Source organism: Callospermophilus lateralis, chromosome 2 (genome assembly GCF_048772815.1).
Source record: "Callospermophilus lateralis isolate mCalLat2 chromosome 2, mCalLat2.hap1, whole genome shotgun sequence".
Lineage (NCBI taxonomy): Eukaryota > Metazoa > Chordata > Mammalia > Rodentia > Sciuridae > Callospermophilus > Callospermophilus lateralis.
The window spans coordinates 54,065,594-54,087,297 of NC_135306.1; the positions used below are offsets into that span (position 1 = coordinate 54,065,594).

Sequence of the window (21,704 nt, forward strand, 5' to 3'; positions counted from 1 at the left end):
CAAAACCATCCAGGAAAAAAAAATCATTTAAAAATGATTTGAAATCCTGGGACAAAGCTGTAATGATCTAATTGGCTCACATTGTGATGGAAATTTTTAGAATGTTGTATTTGCATGGATTCCTAAGTTATCCCTTTAGAAATAGTTTGATCTGAGATGATTCCGGGGGAAATTATTATTTAACTAAATAGCAGTGGCTTTGTTTTAAATTTTGCTAGGTGCAAAAGAGAGTAAAAAAAGTGTGGTGTGGGGCTGGTGATGTAGCTCAGTGGTAGAGTGCTTGCCTGGCATGTGCAAGGGCCTGAGTTCCGTTTCCAGTGTTGGAAAAAAGCCTATCTCAGGTCTCAAGAATGTTATGTTGTATGACACATAAACTTGAAAACAGTAATAGTTCATTGAGATTCAAAGGGTGAACCATTGTTCTGACTAAAGAAAATCCTGGGAGACTTCTCAGGGGAGAAAGCATTCTAGCAGGTAGATGGAGGAAATGCCAGGTTGAAGAATGACTACAAAAGTACCCACACACCAAGGTTTGGGCACCCACACACCAAGGTTGGGCAGCATCCTTTCCCCTGGCTTCTGTGGACGGGGCTAGGAGGTCTACCTCACTGCTCTGCATGGTTTTCTCTTCCCTTATGGAAATGGACCTGGGTCAGTTTCCAAGGGAAAGGCTTCAGGAAAGTGTTGTGCTTTTCTACAGAGGAGTTGTCCTGCACTCTGAGAGAACAGTTGACCTAGTCCAAACGCCTGACATTGTCCACCACTAACACATAAAGTTTTGTGCAAAGGCAAAAGAAAATGGCCTAAATACCATCAGTGCCCCCTAAACTGACCATCTTTACACAATGAGGGAACGCCACTCTGCAGGTCATCCTAAATAGTATGGCATTCGACAATTGTGCTGGTTTCCCAGGGCTGGTTTCCCAGTCCAAGATCAAGATGTTGGCAGAGATGATTTCTTCTGAGGGCTGGGAGGGAGAAAATATCTTTGCCTGTCTTTCATGCTTCAAACAGTTTCCTGACAGTCTTTGGTGTTCCTTGGTTTCTGCTGTATCACCTCAGTCTCTGTCTTTTTTTTTTTTTTTTAATATATTTTTAGTTGTAGGTGGACACAATACCTTTATTTTATTTTCATGTAGTGCTGAGGATCGAACCCAGTGCCTCACGCATGCTAGGTGAGTGCTCTACCACTGAGCCACAACCTCAGCCCCTCAGTCTCTGTCTTTATCTTCACATGGTGTTCTCTGTGTGCATGTCTGTGGACAAAATTTCCTTTTTTTTTTTTTTATAACGTCATAAGTCATAATGGGTTAGGGACCCACTCTATGCCAGTATGACCTCATATTAACTAATTTCACCTGCCATGACCCCATTTCCAAATGAGGTCACATTCTGAGGTGCTGGATGTGAGGATTTTGGCATATACATTTTTTTTTTCAGTTTTTTTTTATTGTTGGTTGTTCAAAACATTACATAGTTCTTGATATATCATATTTCACACTTTGATTCAAGTGGGTTATGAACTCCCATTTTTACCCCATATACAGATTGCAGAATCATATCAGTTACACTTCCATTGTGGCATATACATTTTTGAGGGACACAATTCAGCATGACACAGGAGCCTTCAGTTGACAGGCAGAAACCCAAGTGTTATTATTTTCCTCCTTCCTGTATATTTAGCTTTCTGAACTAGGAGGTCAGGAAGCTCTACTCTTGTTATGTATTTGAGGTTTGCCCCTAGGTTTCTGTAGGCTCTTCTGTCCTAGGTAACTGTAATATGAAAAGGTTTAATGCATTTGTATTAGGTGCCTCCTCATCTCCCACATTATTATTATTATTAGTAGTAGTACCAGGGATTTTACCTGGGGCACTTATCAACTGAGGTATGTCGGCAGCCCTTTAATTTTTTATTTTGAGACAGAGTTTCATCAAGTTGTTTGGGGACTTGCTAAATTACTGAGACTGGCCTCGAACTTGTGATCCTCCTGTCTCAGCCTCCTAAGTCACTGGGATTACAGGGCCCTGTGGCCAGCTGCATTCTCCCTTTTGTCCTTCATACGAGGTCACTTTCAGCCTTGAGAGTCAAGAGTCTTTGCCATATGCCCTGTTTATTATTGATGTCTGGTTGTTACAAGATCAGGAGTGATTTTGGCTTCCATTAGTTTTGAGCAGCCCACCAGGTGCTCTGTTTGGATTGATAGGAACTAGAACGTATCACACTAGGGCAGCTCTGAAATTTACCTCTTAGAAATTTCATTGGATAAGATAAATACCTATTTGTCTAGAAGAGTTCACATGCTGTTTTGATTAGACAGTAATGACTTCTGGGGGCTCTGAATAGTCTTATGATTTTAGAAATTATTTAAAAATTTAAAAACAACATAAACATATCTTATAAATTAAAAAAAAAAAAAAACATGCTTGGCTGTTTGTTTTTTTGGGAATTTATGAAGTCAGAAATAGTCATGAAACTCCCCATGCCCACCAGTCAGTCCAGTGATGTGCTCCTGTGTTGTTAATCCTTGACTCTTTCCGGTCTGGTGTTTTAAGCCCTTGTCCCCAGAGCAAACCAATTCATTTTTCTAAAAATAACAGGTACCTTGAATGAGGGGGAGAGGACCCATGCAATCAAGAATGGCAGGGTATTGTAAGGTTGAAAAATTCTAACCACTTTGCATTTCAGCTATTGTGACTAATCTAGAGTGGATATGTAAATACTCTTAAGAAAATGATTGTTTTCCTTTAAAATGTGTGTTCTTGAAAGGTTTGCTACATTCTTTTTTTTTTTCTTTTTAGAGAGAGAGAGGGAGAGAATTTTTTTAATATTTATTTTTTAGTTTTCAGTGGACACAACATTTTTATTTTATTTTTATGTGGTTCTGAGGATCGAACCTAGCGCCCCGAGCATGCCAGGCGAGCACAATACCGCTTGAGCCACATCCCCAGCCCCAGGTTTGCTGCATTCTTAATTGAAACTTCATCATTCCTGAGTCAAATGTTTCCCAAAGGAACAAATCTATAATGTGGCATTTACTGAAAAAAGAAAAGAAAAGAAAAAGAAGGAAAGAAAGAAAGGAAGAAAGAGAAAGAAAAAATGTTTTCCAAAAGAGAGGGGAATATCCAGGAGTTCCTACTCAGTAAAGTGGGATGTGTTGGTATACAATGACACCTTCTCTCTCCTCTTCAGCACCTTTTGTTTTGTGGAAACTGGGAGGAGATCAGGTCAAGCCTTCTGAAAATGCAGGTGTATATCAGAGACTTAACAAATACTTTGCACCTTGACATTGGAAGAGGAAGGGGAAACAACAACAATGAAGTTTACTTCCAATCTCATTAACCTAAATAAGAAGGTCCCATGCACACACCTGGTAGGCACAGAGACAAAGCTGAAATGCAGACAAACAAATCAGAAGCACTTAAATGAAACTCAGCATGGACTTTCTCCAACCACCTGGTTCTACTCCACAAAGCCCAACAAAAACTTTTGAGTTTCTTTTCTAGGAGTGGGTATACTATAATTTTTACAAAATGATTCTTAAAATAAGAGGACAATTGATTGAGACTTGGAAATATTTTTTAACAAGATTTTTATTTAAATAATGCTTAACTTTATGGGGCTTGAGGGTCAAAACAATTCTGTGAATACTAAAGATCTTAGTATCCATATGCTTTTTTTACTGTCCAACTCTGATCTTTTTCATGCCCGTTTTTATTGCAATGGCTGCCTTGGGTGGTCTCCCAAATTTCAGCCTCTTTGTCTACCTGCTTTGATGCCCAAACCTTCACAGGTAACATTTTCAAGTTCATTTTGTTAAACCATCCACTCACAGAATGTCAACTGTCTGCGTGAGACAAGTCTGTTGCCTGTTGTGTAAAGTTTGCATCTGGCCCCCTGGGGTCCAGGGTTCTCTGCACCTGGCTACAGACTATCTCTGCAGCTTTATGGCCTCTTGTTCACCCATGTGAGCTCTGCCTTCCAGACGGTTATCTCTTCACCCTTCCTCATTAAGGCTTCAACTTTACTAACTTTCTGCAATTGTTGATATTGTTTTCCTGTTTCCTACCTCCAAATCCTTCCAACTGTGGATGGCATATATATAAATCTATGCCACCTATTCTGTATCTTTTGGCAGCTAAACATACATAGCTTTGATTAGTTATTTGACTTTTCTGGTACAATTGGTCCTGTGTAGGTACAGGTTCTTCATCCACCTATTCAACCAACCACAGATAAAAATTATTGAAAAACATTACATCTGTACTGCACATACACAGACTTTATGTTTTAATTCCCTAAGCCATACTGTATAATGACTATTTACATGGAATTTACATTGTGTTAGGTATTATAAGCAATCTAGAGATGATTTAAAGTATATAAGAGGATATATATAGGTTATGTCTAAATACTATGCCAGTTTATGTAAGTAACTAGAGTGTTTGCTGCACATTTTGGTATCTGAGGAGGATCTTGGTGCTGATCCCTTATGGATGCTCATGGACATAATTGTCTTGGGTCTTCTGAGAAGTTTTAAATTCCTTTAGGTTAGAGTTTGGCTTATGTTATACTTCTGGAATTCTCCATAGCATCTAATGCAAAAGTAAGCACTTAAGTATAAAAATGTATATTTTGGTGGATTGATTCATCCATCCACAAGATAGGAATTATATAGTATTTTATATTCGGTGCATCAACTTCTGTTTTTGTAAAGACTGCAAATATAATTGATTTAAGAATACAGTCAATACATGAAAGTTTAATAAATTATCTATAAGTCTAATTTTTTTAAATAAAATTATTCCAAATACACCTAATTTTCCCCTGTAAGTGCAGCCAAGAATAGGGTAAGTGAACAGTTTCATCTTTCCTTGGATTCTGTTGAGGATTAATGAGACTTTGATTAGGTCATGAGATCTACATAAAACATACTTTCAAGAAAGGGGCTGTCATGTAGATGACACAATTGAGAGGCATAAATCATAGAAGGCAATCTGAAGCAAAAAAGAGTCGTACTTTTAGAAGAGAAGACTAGGAAAATATTTAACTGCCTTATACAGAAAGATTTATAGGAGCAAAAGCATTTAAATGGGCCATGAGTTCATGGCAGACAGAGCTTTTCAAATGTAACTCTATGAGGTTAAACCATAAGCTTGAGCCTACTTTCTCCACTAAACAGCATTCTCTACTTCCTGCCTCCACTTTCTCTTCTAAATAAACTCAGGAAGATGTCCTGCAATCTACAAAGTGAAAACTGGTCCAGATTAGACAGTCTCTAAAGGTTTTCCAACTTCATATTTTGTGTCTCTGGGGTTGCTTTACCTCCTATCCTCAGGGTGAGAAGATGGCTGGGATATATTGGTAACATTAAACTTTCTTTGTTAAGTTTTTCAAAGTTACAAGCTCAGCTATAACTCCATGAATACAGAGGGACAGGAAGAGGGAAATATGTGGGCTCCTCAGTCTGTTTCTGGAATCCCCAGCCTGTAAATTCTCTCTAGGAGGATATAAAACTGCTGGGTATTACATCATCAGAAAAAGCATTTGTGGGCTGGAAGGATCACAGGAAGTAGGGCAGCTGATGCGGGCAGCTGTCTGTAGAAATCCATTATTTCAAGAGTTCCATGAATGGCATGAAGTACCATCCAATAATCACTTCTGTCTGCATCAACACCTTAAGATTTTTGAAAGTATTAAGAGTTTAAGATGATAGAACTTGTTTATTCTTGAGAAGGGACAGGTTGGGGGGGGGGAATTACATCTTGGATCTCATCTACTAGCCATTTTTTTTTTCATCACTTGCATAATGCGGCTTACTTTTTTGTTACAGTGTTTGCATTGAAACCGAATCATCATTGTCCAGGAACAAATGTGGTCTTTTCATAGTACTGGGGAGAACAGCAGGGCTTCAGCGAGTTGGTGGCAACACAATAGCTCACTCGGGCTACTGCAGTCTAGCTGTAGACATGTTAATTAATATATTTCTCTGACACCTAGGTGATTGAAATAGCAATTAAAGAGTAATTAAAATGTTTACTTCTTGTAGGAATGTCAACTAAGATGTGGAATATAGCAATTACCTATGACGGATTAGAGGAAGATGATGAGGTCTTTGAAGTAATTCTGAACTCCCCTGTGAATGCAGTTCTTGGCACGAAGACAAAAGCTGCAGTGAAAATTTTGGACTCAAAAGGAGGTATTCTTTTGATCCTCATCTTGAAATCAGGAGCGGTCCTGGCGCCATGGCTGCTTGCTTTCAACAGCCAACATGCTTGATAACACCTTCAAATCAGAATGCTTAATTTCTTGTCAAGAAAACAGCCTCCGTCATGATGCAGGCCTTTTATGCTAGTTTCTGCTTCATGTGGTTTTCCTCCTGCTAAGAACTATCGCTTGAGAAAAGCAACAAGTCAGCACCGCGGTTGTTTTTTTCCTAACCGTTTGTTGTTCTCACCGAGGGGGAAACAATGTTGGTGAGAATCTATCGACAATTATTTTCCCCCAGAGTTTGAAGGGCTGTAATTATCTTCCTCGGTTAAAGAGAGCTCTCAAAGCCCCAAACCCGAGCTCCCACTGCAGTGTGACCAGGAAAATTCTAAGAAGGGAAGGAATTGGAGCAAAATAGATGCGAAGATGCAGCTGGCTCGGGGATTCAGAAGCAGCTGGAGAATATTAATGAATAACTTTGGGTTACAGAGCCAAGCAGGTCCTGGGTAGTATACGCTAAAGAACAACCTGTGAACCAAATAAAACCAAGAGCAGTAAATGTTTTTGGTGCTCTGATTTTTTTTTTCCTTCCAAAATCCCTTCTAGTGTCTTGTCTGTTTAGTATTTGACAAGTGTCCAGTACTAGACATCATCCCATGCCCCACTTTCACACCTGCCATGCTCTGTGGTCTGTATTTTTTTTTAAACCTGGAATCTACTGTCTCCTTTTTCTTTTCTCCTCATACTAAAATGGGCATTATCCTCTTTCCTAATAATAGCCATGTTTTCTCAGCATCTCTCCCTTCCACCTATCTCCTCACCAAATTTATTTTCCAGTAGAATTTCCTGGTTACATTAACTACATAACATATATGAATTAAACATTTTTATATGAAATAGAAAGTACCTTGGGCTAGGGGTGTAGCTCAGTGGTACGGTGCTTGCCCAGCATGTGGGAGGGCCTGGGTTTGACCCCAGCACTTCAAAATATAATATAAACAAAACAAGCAAAATACCCAGGTGAGGGTTCTGGTCTTAGATTTTTTTTTCCATATTTTCCCAGGAATACTAGTTGGAAGATTTCTTACAGAAGCAGCTCTGATAAGATTGACTAAGTTTTTGTTTTGTAATAGTTGAATGCAAATTTTTATGACTATTACTTGAATACAGGACTCTTTCAGCAATTCCAGTTTCTACCTGTAGGAGATCAGGGAAAAACTGAACTTTGCTTGTGGAAAAATACTTGGATCAGTGAATAAGCCTGGTATGTTGAGAAGAACTGTAGGAGGAAGCAGAATGAGACTATTTCCCAAGTGTACAGAATGACCATAAAACCATGACAAAGATTTTCATTTCTGATTTGTGAAATCAATTTCACGACTTCATAATCACCCCGTAGGTGTGCAGAAGGGCACTGCTTTCCTGGGTGGAAACTGATGGAGAGTAAAGGCGTTTCTGGCAAATGGCAAAAAGGCAACATCTGGTGGGAAATCCATCCATCTAAGTTTAATGACAAGCTGCTCCAGGAGCTGTGTCAATGTGATCGCTTATCTGTTTGTGTAAAGTGTACTGACCGCCTGCCATCTTGCATGCCTCCAGGACAATGCCATCCTTCATACTCCTCCAACCAAAGCAAGCCCAACACATGGGAGAAGGGCATTTGGCGCCCGTTGCATCCAGGGTCTCCCTCGCCCACCACTTCTGGTTCCCTTCATCTGGAAAGAAGACCCCCTCCGTCTTCCAAGCAGCTGGCGACCACCAGGGGAGACTCCCTACAGGGCTTTGATTCCACAGCTCTTTCTCAGAGGAAGCTCAGGACCCACGGGAACCGCAAAGCAGTAAGGATGGGGACCTTGTGGGAGTGGATGTGTGTGACACATGCTAATAAGCATTCTGAAACACCGAAGAAGCTGTACGGATTCTCGGAGTGAGTGGGAACCATGATTTCTTGCAGAGTCATGTGGTGCCTTTTATATGCAAAAGTCACAATACCACCTCATTTTGTTAATTATTCTAATTGAGGTGATAGATCCATTGATTCATCCATACAATAATTCATCATGATTTCTGCTTTGGTTCCTTTTGTGATGGAAACAGAAAATAACCAGGGACCCTAAAACAAAAAGAGATGAAGGGATACACTTGAGTGTGGAAGCCATGACTTTGACCTTATCGGCACAGCATTCTAACTAGCCACACTCTTGAGGTGTGTGTGTGTGCCTTCTTTGTGTGCTACAGATGTGTTAAAAAATAAAGTTATCTTTTCTCCCTAACTGGGACATATATCCATGAATCAACACAATTATCAGTGGTGGTTTAGACCTAATACCTTTTAAAATTCCAATGATTGGGCTGGGGCTGTAGCTTAGTGGTAGAGCACTTGCCTAGCACATGTGAGGCAGTGGGTTCAATCCTCAGCACCACATAAAAATAAATAAATAAAATAAAGGTGTTGTGTCCATCTACAACTAAAAATATTTTTAAATAAAATTCCAGTGATTGGGCATGAAAAAAAAACTTAGTCTTTTAAAATGTTTGAACATTAATATCTTATTGGAAGGGTTTTACTCTATTGCTAATCATCATTCAAGCCAATTTTGTTCATGTTGTCCTTTGTGATTTCAGGTTCACCCATCTTCTGTTTATAGAAACAGAACAGACATCATCTATAATGTAAGCATAGTCAGAGAATTGCTAAATTTCTTATATTTATATAAGCAAAATATTTATGAAACTATTATTTATGTATTTATTAAAAAGTTTTACTTTGAAATTTGTTTTAGAAGATTGAATAGTAGGAAAAAATCTTTTTACTTGGAAACAATTTTTGAATTATTCATTTTTATAACAAAATTTTGTATTTACTATCTTAGCGTTTTCTTTTTTGTTACTTTTTGCTCTCTTCAAGTATCATGGGATAGCTTCCTTGAAACTGGAAGATGACAGTGCCCCACCTCCCCAAAGGAAGGCCAAAGTGTCCATTATTAGTCAGCCACAGAAGACAATGAAAGTGGCAGAGCTGCCTGCAGTAGATAAGGTGGAATCCACAACTGACTCTCACTTCCCCAGACAGGTAGGAAAATCTTTTTTTCTTCCTATTGACTTTATAACAAATTGCTGGGCAACAAAAACACTTAATTCACAAAATAGCCTCCATGCTTGGAGATCGTTTACTCAACACAAACAGGTACCCAACCAATGAAGATCCAAAGGAGGTAAGTGTGTTATCAACTTACATTAAGACAATTCCAAATTGCCTTTTCTTTCCTTAGGACCAGTTGCCCTTATTTCCAAAGAATTGCACAATGGAATTAAAGGGACTCTTCCATTTTGAAGAAAGCACCCAAAAGCTGTATGGATGCAATGGGATTGCTTGGAAATCCTGGAGCCCCCAAACCAAGGTGGGAAACAGGCTGAATTGACAAGCACCTTTACCTGCAGTGTGCCCTGTGATGGGCTAGTAGAATGGTCTGGTGTGTGACTACCAACCATGCTTTCCTGCCTGCCCTTATTACACCTAAAGGGTCAAGAGGAATAATGCCCCTAAGTGTTTGTTTATTTTTTTTTTAATCATAAAATACATTATTAAACAGAGATGACTTTAAAAGACTTTTACTTATTTTGTTTAGTTACCAGAATGTCCAAGGTGTAACACTGAAACTTTGCTTACAGTGGTAATGTTTTCTGTACGAAGCCATTGCATTTTTCAATATGACGAGAGGAATTAGGGTGACTGTGATGATGACATTGGAGTCAAGTGATTCACAGGACTCCTTATGTTGAGAGCAGACTCTAGACTGTAAAGTCCCTTGTTGTATGAACACAGACAACTATTTTTCAGGAAGTGGAAGAAAAATCTTGTCCAGTTGGATGGCACCTTCACTCAGGCTACTGTCACACCTTGATCCCAAAGCAGAAAGGCACCTGGACCATGGCTACCCGAGCTTGCAGGGAACAGTAAGGAACCCTCTTTCACATTTGACTGATCTCTCTTGCATAATTTCTCTGTTTTCTCATGGAATTGCAAGTCAGATTCATTCTTTCAACAGTACTCTCTCATATCTGCCTGGCTTTGTTTGAGGAGCCTGGAGGAGCTTGTAGTTCAGAATGGATTTATGATTAACCTTAATAATGTATATATGTATTTTCCTTTTCTCTGTCTTAGTCTTTTTGAGAAAGTCACAGGAGCTTTTCTGAGTCAGCAGCATTTTAAGTTCTGGTACTTTTTTTTTTTCTTTTTCCTTTTTTCTTTATGTGCTAGGAATTCCTGCCCATTGATTTGAAAATACACAGTAATGAAAGGCCTTACAGCATCAGGCTTCTGACAATGTAAGTGGTACTGATGCTTATAAAGCCAAACTAGATGAAGGCTCACTGGGAAATAGAGCATTCAGTGAAGGAAGACTCATGTCAGATAATGACAACAAAACTTATCTAGTCCAGAAGGACTTTTAAAATGTATATGTAACCATCCCTGACCCTCCTTTTTACTTGCCAACCTAGATATTATCCAAACAATGCAATTAACCTAATGTGCTGTTAGCTGGAAATTGAGACTAGAGGGATATCTGGTTAATATTGATCAGATCTTATTCTTCACCAAATTTTAAAAGTTAGGCTTATCCAAAGACACTGTTAAGACAAGGGCCTTACACATGACTTAGAGCCTGAACTAGAAACTGGAAGATGGTTCATAAGTAAATTCAAAGGTCCTCAGCGCCACTAGATATCTGTAAATGAAAATTCAAGCCACAGTGAAATATCATTTCACATTTGCTAAAAAGGTCAAATCATAAATATGACAACACCAAGTGCTAACGAGAACACAGAGCAAATATTTCTCATATATTGGTGATGGAAGTATACAGTGGTGCAACTACTCTGTAGAAATGTCTGGAAGTTTTTTACAAAGCTATGTACCCTATACCTGGCAATTCTACTCCTAGGTATTAAAACAAGAGAAATAAAAACATATGCTAAGAAATATGAAAGGATTTCATAATAATTATTCATAGTAATAATAATTGGGCCATTTGTCTTCTTGATATTTATTTGTAGAAGTGCTTGATATTTTCTTCATTGACAAGAGAATAAATTTTTCTATAATTTCTTTAAGCAATTAAATGCAATGAAGTGCTGTAACTTCTAACGATGTGGTTGAATTGTTGATAAATCAAAAACCATATATAGAGAAAACAGCCTTGTGCAGCAAAATACATGTTGTATGTTTCCATTTATTTGAATAGGAAAATCTAATTAATCTTGCTATTAACAAATGATCATCGCTGGCAGGGATTGTGAGTTGAGCACAAAGTAATATTCTAGAGTGATGGAAGGTTCTGTGTCTTATTCTGGATAATTGTTCCATGGATGGATAAGGAGAAGATTGCAAAAAGCTGCCAAAGGGAGAATTATGGTTTCTCTACTGAGGAAATGAAGGCAAATGTAACTGTACTTCAGTCAAGGTTATCAAGATTAAGTCATTGCACGGATTTTCTGGTAAAACGTAGATGGACAGGGCTGGAGTGCGGCTCAGTGGTAGGATGCTTGCCTTACATGTGTGAGGCACTGGGTTCGATTCTCAGCACTACATATAAATAAATGAATAAAATAGAGGTTCCATCAACAACTAAAAAAATATTTTAGAAAAAATGTAGATGGACAGGACTCCCCCTCACTCTCAACCCTGCCAACTTTGAGTTTGGAGGACACTTTATTGGTCATCTTCCAATGGTTCTCAAAGGACAGTGCTGGTAACCACTGGTCTCCAGGGAAGCTTTTATTGGGTCTTAATATTGTGAGAAAATAAGGACAGCATGTGTTGAGAAATGTCTTCCCACCCATTCATAGGTGTTAATGTTCGGTTGCCAATTATCTTTAATTAGAAAGATTATTCTTTATTCTGAGATGATGATCTTCTAGCTTTTTGGTTTTCAAAATCATTTTTATAAAATATTGGCAACTGACAGTGAAATTGTTGATAACTTCTTGTTGATAACCCTAAAATTATTATCATCAGTCAGTTTAATTGCAGCTAGCTTTTAATGGTGAGTAGCAACACTAATTACAGAGTTTCTTCACAGATCCATTAATATTGTACAATTCAATCTTACCAATAATAAATTTAAGGCCCAAATTAATTTAAAAGCCTTCCTACTTCCTCACATACTTGACCCAAGGTTTCATCTGCAACTTGGTTTTAAGCACTGTCACCCATGACCTACCCTAGCCTGACCCAGTTCTATGTGCCTTCTTGCCAATAACGCCTTACTTTTATGTCATGCTTTATAGTTTACAGAATTCTTTCACCTGTATTAGCTTATTTGATCCTCCCATCACTTTTGTGAGGAAAGCAGGTATTATTAGCTACAGTTTACAGATTAAAATAAAAAAGTTTCAAGGAAGGAAAAACATTCGCTTATGGTCATCTAAGTAAGTAAATGAAAGAGATAGGACTTACTTTTCCATTATAATCTCCAATTAGCTCCATCAGTACAGGGGATTTCTTATCACAGGTGTATTGACAAGCACATCTATTTTAACTTTGTGTTGGGCTAACCAAATTTGGTTTTCAAAATTATGTGCTAGAACTTTTGTATCTCTCACAGCAAAGAAATATTAAGATTTTTATTAAATTATGATTTCCAAATTTTCTTTGGATTTAAATCAAGCTAACCTTTTAGGGCAAACCTAAGGTAAAATCAAGTTCTGAGTTTATAGATTCATTCATTCAACAGATGTTGATAGGGCATTTATTGAACTAGAAATGGCTAGATCAGTCCATACTTTGATGGGTTGAGTTGGTTGGTTGTTTTTTGAAGTGCTGGAAACAGAATCCAGGGCCTCATACATGCTAGGCAAGTGATGTGACACTGAGCTAAACCTTTAGCACCAGACCATATTTTTTTTCAGACCATATTTTTTAAAAGATTTTTTTAAGATGCATACTATATCTTTATTTATTTCTTAATTTTTTTAGTTGTTGACAAACCTTTATTTTATTTATTTATATGTGGTGCTGAGACTCAAACCCAGTGCCTCCTCACACATGCCCTACCACTGAGCCACAGCCCCTATTTTATTTATTTTATTTCTTTACTTTATGTAGTGCTGAGGATCAAGCCCAGTGCCTCGCATGTGCAAGGCAAGCACAGTACCGCTGAGCTATGATCCCAGCCCCAGACCATATTTTTTAAAGTGCTATTCTTTTGTATTGGCCCCACAATCAAATAACTAAATAATTCCTTATTCATCAAAGAAATAGACACAATAACTCTCCAGATCCAGCTGTCCTCTGTGGCAAGTCCAAAAATACTACATTTTACATCATTGATGTCATATAATCCTGATCATTCCTTACCACATTCCCTTCCCTGTGAAGAATATGAAAAATACTGAATTTAAAAACAGTATTTAGTATTTATTGATCTGATGTCTTACTATAGGTCCAATTAAGAAGCTCCCTGGACCTAAATACAATAATATGAGCTGTAAGCAATATTTATTGATTACATATTTTAGAAAATAAATGAGTTTAGAAATACTGGAAGTGAAAAACATTTTGCTCTGGAATAATCCATTATGAAATCCATGATAATAGCTAAAGAATTCCCACCTCCCCTGCTAGTCTATCTGAGTGATCATAGCAAGCACAACAAACAGTATTTTTATAAGCAGATTCAGAACTACTATTACTCAAATTATTTTGGAATTATTTTGATAAACTCTAGTCTCAGGGAATCATTTAAAACTGTGACTTCTTTTTAGATATAAAACTGAAAAAACTCTCAGGACAAGAGAAAAAATTTAAGGACACCTGGAGCTTTTCCACCATAGTTTAGAAAAACAACTCATTATCAGTAAAATAAACTTTTTCAAATTATATATTACCTATCCCCCATATTGATTCAGAAACTAAAATATCTCTCAAATACCATTCCTGATGATATTCCAGGGTGTGTAAGGGAAGTAAAGAAAATACACATGGTGTGGTATTTTTAAAACATCACTTAAAACTTCTAATCTTATACTTTTAATTGAAAGATTGGATGTAAAAATTGAGTGAATATAAATATAAACCTTTCCATTGATTGCATTTGCATGATGCTTCAACATGCATTTTATTCCAAAAGGACAAAAAGAATGACTACACTTATATGTACTAGTAACATATATTTCAAAAATTGTCTACTAGCAGATTAAAAGTAAATAAAAATAAAAGATCATCATATTCCCTTGGATCAATCATTCCAGGAGCAACATTTTTGGGCAGTAAGGCCACCTCCTCAGTATAAGTTTTTACTGAACCCCAAAATCCCCTCCTCCCTTTCAGCATATTTTTGTTCATCCCTTGGGCATTCTTGCTTCCCACCATTCATTACTTTCCTGGTTCATTGTATTTACTCTGTTGGCTTAAAAATGGGTACTCCTCTGGAATTGTCAGTTCCTTTTGGGTCAAAATCACAGTTTAACATTTTATAACCTGGAGATTTACATTCTTATTATGTATTTTAGAAGATGGTTTTAGATTCTGTAATTAGGATTAGTATGCATATAGTATGCTGAAGTCCTAGGGGCCATTATTCGATTCTGTTCTGGGGCTCCCTCACTAGTATATGTTCTGGAAGATCTTTTACAGAGAATCATTTATAAGGCCCCTGTTTCAATAAGAACAGCACATTTTACTTCATCCCTTGTTCCTAATCAGATTACTAGCTCAATTCAATCTTTATCTCCAATCTCTTTTCCTCCCCATTGGTATTTTATTATTTTTCTAACCCAAAGGAGCCAGACTCCTGGATTAGGCATTTCTTGAATTTACATATTGTAATCTCATCTGCTCATTTCCTAAGGCAGTCACTGTACATTGGTAATTCTATTATTATAGATCATTATCTATGAAACCATTTTGTCTTCCCACAGGAGTGTCTGGAACCCCTGCTGGCTGATTCTTAAAGAATCCCCCTGAAATATACTAATACTTAATCAAAAACTTTAGAAGAAATAGATCTTCCTTCCTTCCTTCCTTCCTCTCTCTTTCTCTCTTTCTCTTTCTTTCCTTCCTTCTTTCTTTCTTTCATTTTCCACATTTTATTGGTGCATTATGGTTTTACATATTGATGGGATTTGTTGTTATATATTTGTATGTGTGTACAATAAGATGTTTATTTCTACAACCAGAAAAATTAGGCATTGTTTTTAATTTTGTACTTTGAATGCCTTCAAATTTCAGAGGTGCCAAAGGATTTTTATTTGTGTATGTATAGCTATATATTTCGTTTTTATATCTACAATACACATTTCTATAAGACAATATTCACAATATTTTATGGGTATATGAGCAAAAGTGAAAGGAATGGTATTTTTATAAAATAATCAACATGCAAATACCCAAATACTTCTTTTGTATATAACTACACTTCAGCACTTGACCAATCTGAAGTAAAGCTATTTACCTATCTGGTTCTTTTTTGGGATGTCCTGCTTTTTGGAGAGTCAGATAGAAAACTGAAATTGTATTTAAGCAGCTAAAACATAACTTACAAAGTCTGTTTTAAACATAGTTTCAGGTATCTTCAAGCTAGAGGAAAGATAAATATACTTGAATAAATCCATAACTTCCTGATGATGAAGTTGAGGGTATGAATTGGTGAAATAAGGAAATTAGTTCAGTAAGGAAATCAGAGAGTTCAGTAAGGACCGAAGGGGTAGAGAAGGAAGTGGAGCCCTCATGTCCCTTGCTTTGTCCACTACACAATACTGGCTGAGGCAGCCACTCAAGCCCTCCCTTGGCCTACACTGAATACGAGTTTGATATTCTGTGTTCTAAGCCCACAGCACATTAGAATTACCGTATTGGATGTGAGAAAAAGGGGAGGAAAGCTGCCCCATCCTACCTGCTGTAATTGTCAGACAGGAGCTGACGGTAAATAATGAGATCAGAACCAAGTCATAAAACCCAAATTCAGTACCTGAAGTCATTTGGTGGAAGGGCAAAGAGTCTTACATATTTCAGGGACCAGGAAGGCAACATTGCATTATAGAGCAGCAAAGCACTGATAGTAATGAGGAAAAATCAATAAGAAACAGACAAATTATGTTTAATGTATGTGGCAAAATCAGAGAAATAAATCTGAACTTTGGAAAAATGTATAAAATTTAGTTCAATCGCCATCTAACCCTGTATAAATATTGCTAATTTTGTTTCCTAGTTATTTTCATGTCAATGGATATTGACCAGCCAAAAATCATGAAGATTTTTTGTTTGATTTTTTAAGTTTTTTAATGTTTTTAAAAAACTTATTCCTTTTAATTTTAATTGACAAATTATCATGTATATTTATGAGGCACAATGTGATGTTATGATACATGTATACATTGTAGATTTGTATTCTAAAATTTTTTTTAAAGAAAAGATGTAATCTATTGTCTATATAGTAAATCATCTTAAAAGAGCTTTTAATAAGAACTGCTGGGGAATTAGGCACAATCAAATACTCCTTATAGGTATAATTCAACTGTTTGCAAAAATAATTCAGAGAGAATTCTGTTTTGTGGGAAATTTTTTATATATGCTTATAAGAACAGATGCTTTAACTTCTACAAAATACATGCAGTTTTGATAATGGGATATACATATTTCACTGAGTATAATGAAATGGTTATAATTATTGGGTAATTTGACTAAACACACTAAACTCAAAATTTAGATCTTAAGTCATTTTGTCTGAATAATTGACTCACCTTACTGATCAAATTAACTGGATAATTGCTAAATTTATAACAGAAAAAATCTCTTACAAGAGTTAAAGTATTTTTTCATTAAGTAATTAATTTTTATAAGTAAGCAGTTGGTAATTTTACAAAAAGAGGCGTGAAACTCATTGAACTGTGCTTTTTAAAGTGCAGGTACTATAAGAACACTTTTCCTGTTGTCAACTATCCCTACCCTGCAGACACTCATGAAAGTAAAAATAGAGTATTAAAGGCTTGGAAAAATTCTTTCTACATATAACACCTTTTTTGGTGTTTTAAACTTATTGTTTTTATTATGTTATGCATTTTGTATGAGCAAAAATCTCAATTCCCTGTTGCTGACATTCTTTTTTTCATTTGTGTATAGACACCTGGGAAATCTCGTAACTGTATTGTCCAGGAAGCACATGCAGTGGCTCTGGGACATCAGTGGAAGAAAGCCCTTTTGGATAGGCAAGTATCTGTTACGCTGAGGAGGGAGGCAGAACACAAAGAGAATAGGTACCAACACCTCCTGCTCCCTTCTAGCAACCAAGTAATCATAGTCTGCAATAACGGGCAATGATTAGATGATTAGTCTAATCATCTGTCTTTTGAAACTAGCAGTTCCTAGCACCAAAAACTAAATCTTGTCTTAAGCCTTTTGACACAATACTTCATTTTCAGACATCTGTTCCAAGAAATAATTAGGGATGTGGTCAGATTGATAGCTAGGAGAATATATTACAATGACATTTCTAAACTTTAAAAACTAAAATTATTTGTAAATAGGGAATGGCTAAATTATAATATGGTCATGTGAAGGCACACTTACTTAATATTGAAATAAAATATATTTAATGCTTTTATAAGGTTTTAACTATTAAAGGCATGACAAAATGCCTTATGCTTGTTTATTAATTGATTCAACAAAGATATGTTGGCTACATACTATCTGTAAAATATGTAATGCTTTGCATTAGTGACGAGGTGGTGAATAAAAAAAAAATCAAAGTCCACAGCCATAAGAATGAATAATTTAGAATAAAAAAGAAATTCATATGCATAAGGTATATATAAATATAGAGAAATATATGCTAAAGAATTTGAAATGATTTACCTCTACTCAAGAACTATAGATGCTTTTACTTTTATTCCTTGGTTTCTGAAGTTTTTAAAATATTTTCTACATTTTTTTAAAAGTTGTTGATGGATCTTTATTTTATTCATTTGTTTATATGTGGTGCTGAGAATCGAACCCAGTGCCTCACACATGGTAGTCAATCGCTCTGCCACTGATTCACACCCCCAGCCCTATTTTCTATAATTTTGACAATAATAAGAAGTCTTTATAAGCTACTTTAGGAAATAGAATTCTCAGGGCACATCAAAGTCAGTATTCTTAACTGCTCCTTAGAGGCACTGTATTTGAGGGAATTATGGTAAATCCAGTCTTGGCTTCTCAAAATTTCTGTAATACTTAGTGGGTCTTTAAATTCAGAAATGAATTGAGAGTATTAAGAGTTGGATTGCAACATAAGTTTTATCTACATCCTTAACCATGCTTTTTAAGACTTTGTGCTCATAAAGTACTTAGGCATAGTATTATTATCTGATCATTAACTCAAGGAAGCAATTTACATGAACATAGGGTATTTCTAAACAAAAACATTTCAGTTGATTTCACCCAAAAATATTGGCTAAAAATCAGTTGGGAAAGATAATATGCTCTGTAACTGGGACTGTTGTCAGGGTCAAATTTGAGTTGGAAAATGTTAGATCATGCTATTAAAATGAATTCCTTCTGTTTTTTTCTTTTGTTATTTCTATAATGAATGATAGTGAGGGGGAAGAATACTTCTTTAAGAAAATATTACAGAAGCTGTACAACATTAAAATGCAATTTGCACCAATTGCCAGTAGGAATAGAGAGGCAAGAAGAGAAAACCGTTTTTTTTTTTTTTTTATTGGAATTGTAGCAGATTGAAACATCTTAAGCTCCAGACTAAAAATAATACTTCATAAGCTACTTTCAAATATGAAAACCAAGACATTTAAGTAATGTAGAAGAAGAACAAGGAACAAGAAAATACCTATAGCCCTGTGATAAGAGTTCTATGTGTAGAATAATACACATACTGATACTGGCTGACGTGTATTAAATGCGTATGTGGAGAGTTCTATATACATTATTTTATTTAATCCTCCAAACAGCCCTACATGTATTTTCATACCCATTCCTTAGACAACAAAAAGGAAACTCAGCAAGCATAAGTAATCTGGCCAAAGAGGCTTAGCTAGCAACTGGTGGAGCTAGAATCTGGACTCGAATTTGTCTGATTCCAAAGTCTTATACTATTGTGTCTTATAGTATTCCCAGTTTGTATTCTTTGTTTTAGAACCTGGACCCACATTGGCATGTCATAACTGTGGTTAGAACAATAGACTCTACAGGCTATCTAAGTGTAAATGTAATAAAATTGTTTGGCACATTCTTTTGGCTCACATTAGGTTTGAATGACCAAGCACATGCTGGCCACTGGGAATGGATTGGAGGTGAACCTGTCACCTTCACCAACTGGAGGAGAGAGCCCCCTCAACACTCAAAGCCGGGAAAGAACTGTGTTTTGGTTCAAAGAGGAGGGAAATGGCAAACAAAGAACTGTATGAAGGGCAAACCTCAAAATTTCATGTGCTCCAGGAAACTCTAAATGTAACTAGCTCTACAGAAGCCAACCAGAGATTTCTCATCTATTTATTTACAGGATTTCTGAAGATTGCTCAATAGAGACAAATTGTCTTGACTGAGTGTGTACATCTTTATGATTCTAACCAGTAAAAATATAGTACCTAGGTTAGTATTTCAGAAAGATTGATTAAATGAATACTTCTTACAGGATGAAATACAATTTTTGTATTTCAGTACCTTTCAAAATAAATGCCTGCAGTATTATGAGGTGTAAGATTTACTTATTCCAGAAGACCTGCTCCCTCACTCTACTCCATTTCTTAAGCAGTGCCAATGTTCATGGTCCTTAGATATTTTTATCCTCATTATCTCAAGTGAATCTATTCTGCAGCCTCGATGACAGGTGCTCCTAGCACTTCAGTTGGAGGGACTACCCATTCATTAAGCCAACATTGAATTGCAAAGGGTGGGTTTATCCCTTTAGGGACCTTTCAGTGTGAAACCTAAAATTGGAAACTGGATGTAAAAAAATTCTCTTTTAGTTGGAAGAATCTTGCAGATGGAGGTTCAAATTCAAAGGTGTAGTTCAGGTGAGAATTCAGGGAGCTATCTGTACTTTAGAGACCTACCCATCGCTACTCAACAAACTCCTTTTCCAGCATGAATGTTGGCATTGTGCCATTCCAAAGCTAAAGATTGGGTTTCCCCAGGCTTCCAGAGTCATATGAAATTTGCAGTAACATAATCTCTTCATCTTTGTTGGTGTTTATTGTACCAACTAGTGTTTCTCAAGGACATTTGGAATAAGGAATATCTATGAATGATGGTTGACATTTGGAAGAAAAATAATGCTTCCTCAGAAGTGTTCCCATGAACTATGCTGACAAACAAAGAAAAGTAATATTGAAAACAGAGCCTTTGAAAGCTTATATTCTCAGAAAAGATTTCGATGCAATTTTAGCCCTTAAATCTTTAATATTTTTAGAAATGCTGTGTTAACTAGACTCTCTAATGGAAAAGTACCTTATTAATTTATAAACTCAGCTGAGTGAAACATTTTCATAGCAATGAACACATTGTAACCTTCACAGAACTCCCTTCTGAAATCAAGGCTTACTTATAGGGAAATTAGTACTTTATTTGTGAAATGTTTATTAAAATTTTTGTTTTCACAATCACTGAAAAATATGGTTGTGCCAAATGTAACTTGCTATCTGAGCACCAGTGTAACTTCAGAATTAAAATGGATTATGAAAGACCAGAGTGCTTTTCTATGATAATAACTTGAGTGTTGTAGACACTAAAAATGGTTTAAGAAAGTTATTCCAGTTTCTGGATATGAAAACATGACAGATTTGTTTTATTTCTGTTCATTTATCAAAGTCTTGACTAATGGAAAATTTTACATAGAGAGGTTACTATAAGACTCAGAGGTTCTGTCTCTTACTTAAATTTCCATGTGATTTTTGAGTAAGGGAAGGGAGCTCCTTACTTTAGATGGCTGATTCCTATATGTACAGGACATAAGCATCTTCTGGTGTTTAACCCAAATATGCCAAACCCATCCTCCATACTAGCTCCAGCCAATTCCTTGTGATTCACTGCCCTCTGCAGAGTAGAGATTCCTGAGAAAAAACAGAAAGGTTAAATCCTAGGGAAAAAGTAAAAGTTCCAAGAATAAGGAATTTAAGGGCTATTGTTTCCTACTAGAAATCTAAAAGTGTATAAACTATTTTAAACTGGAAGTCTAGAACTATGTCAACTGTGTGGAAACTGGTTGGCATGATAAATTTATTACTTTTTTCTGCATTGACAATGACACAACTATAATTGCAAATGTTATCATAAAGGAGATTGGTTTGATTTTTATAAAAACTAGACATATTAGAGTGGAGGAATGGAGGTTATAGAAGAGAAAGAGAGTGGCTGAGCAGAAGGGTCATGTAGGAAAGGGTGATGATGATGGTAGCTATGAAAAAGAATGGCAGGGAGGAGGACCTGAATGTCACCAGCTCTCCTCCCCACACCTGAACACTGACTCTGGGAAAGTTTCCCTGTATCCAAGGGCATTAA

At 36.5% G+C, this 21,704-nt stretch overlaps 1 protein-coding gene across 2 annotated transcripts in view; it reads left to right on the forward strand.

Annotated features, from left to right (window-relative positions):
- The window catches only part of Frem1 (FRAS1 related extracellular matrix 1), a 124,506-nt gene extending 104,853 nt beyond the window's left edge, over nucleotides 1-19,653 (forward strand). Inside the window, exons 29-36 of one of the 2 annotated variants that reach the window (XM_076843420.2) lie at nucleotides 6,048-6,197; nucleotides 7,808-8,046; nucleotides 8,834-8,881; nucleotides 9,117-9,281; nucleotides 9,481-9,609; nucleotides 10,050-10,165; nucleotides 17,331-17,416; nucleotides 19,454-19,653. In XM_076843420.2, the coding sequence (XP_076699535.2) occupies nucleotides 6,048-6,197; nucleotides 7,808-8,046; nucleotides 8,834-8,881; nucleotides 9,117-9,281; nucleotides 9,481-9,609; nucleotides 10,050-10,165; nucleotides 17,331-17,416; nucleotides 19,454-19,653 (1,133 nt within the window). The remainder of the gene's footprint in view (nucleotides 1-6,047; nucleotides 6,198-7,807; nucleotides 8,047-8,833; nucleotides 8,882-9,116; nucleotides 9,282-9,480; nucleotides 9,610-10,049; nucleotides 10,166-17,330; nucleotides 17,417-19,453) is intronic. The other variant, XM_076843421.2, reaches the window with a different exon arrangement.
- Nucleotides 19,654-21,704: the final 2,051 nt, after the last annotated feature.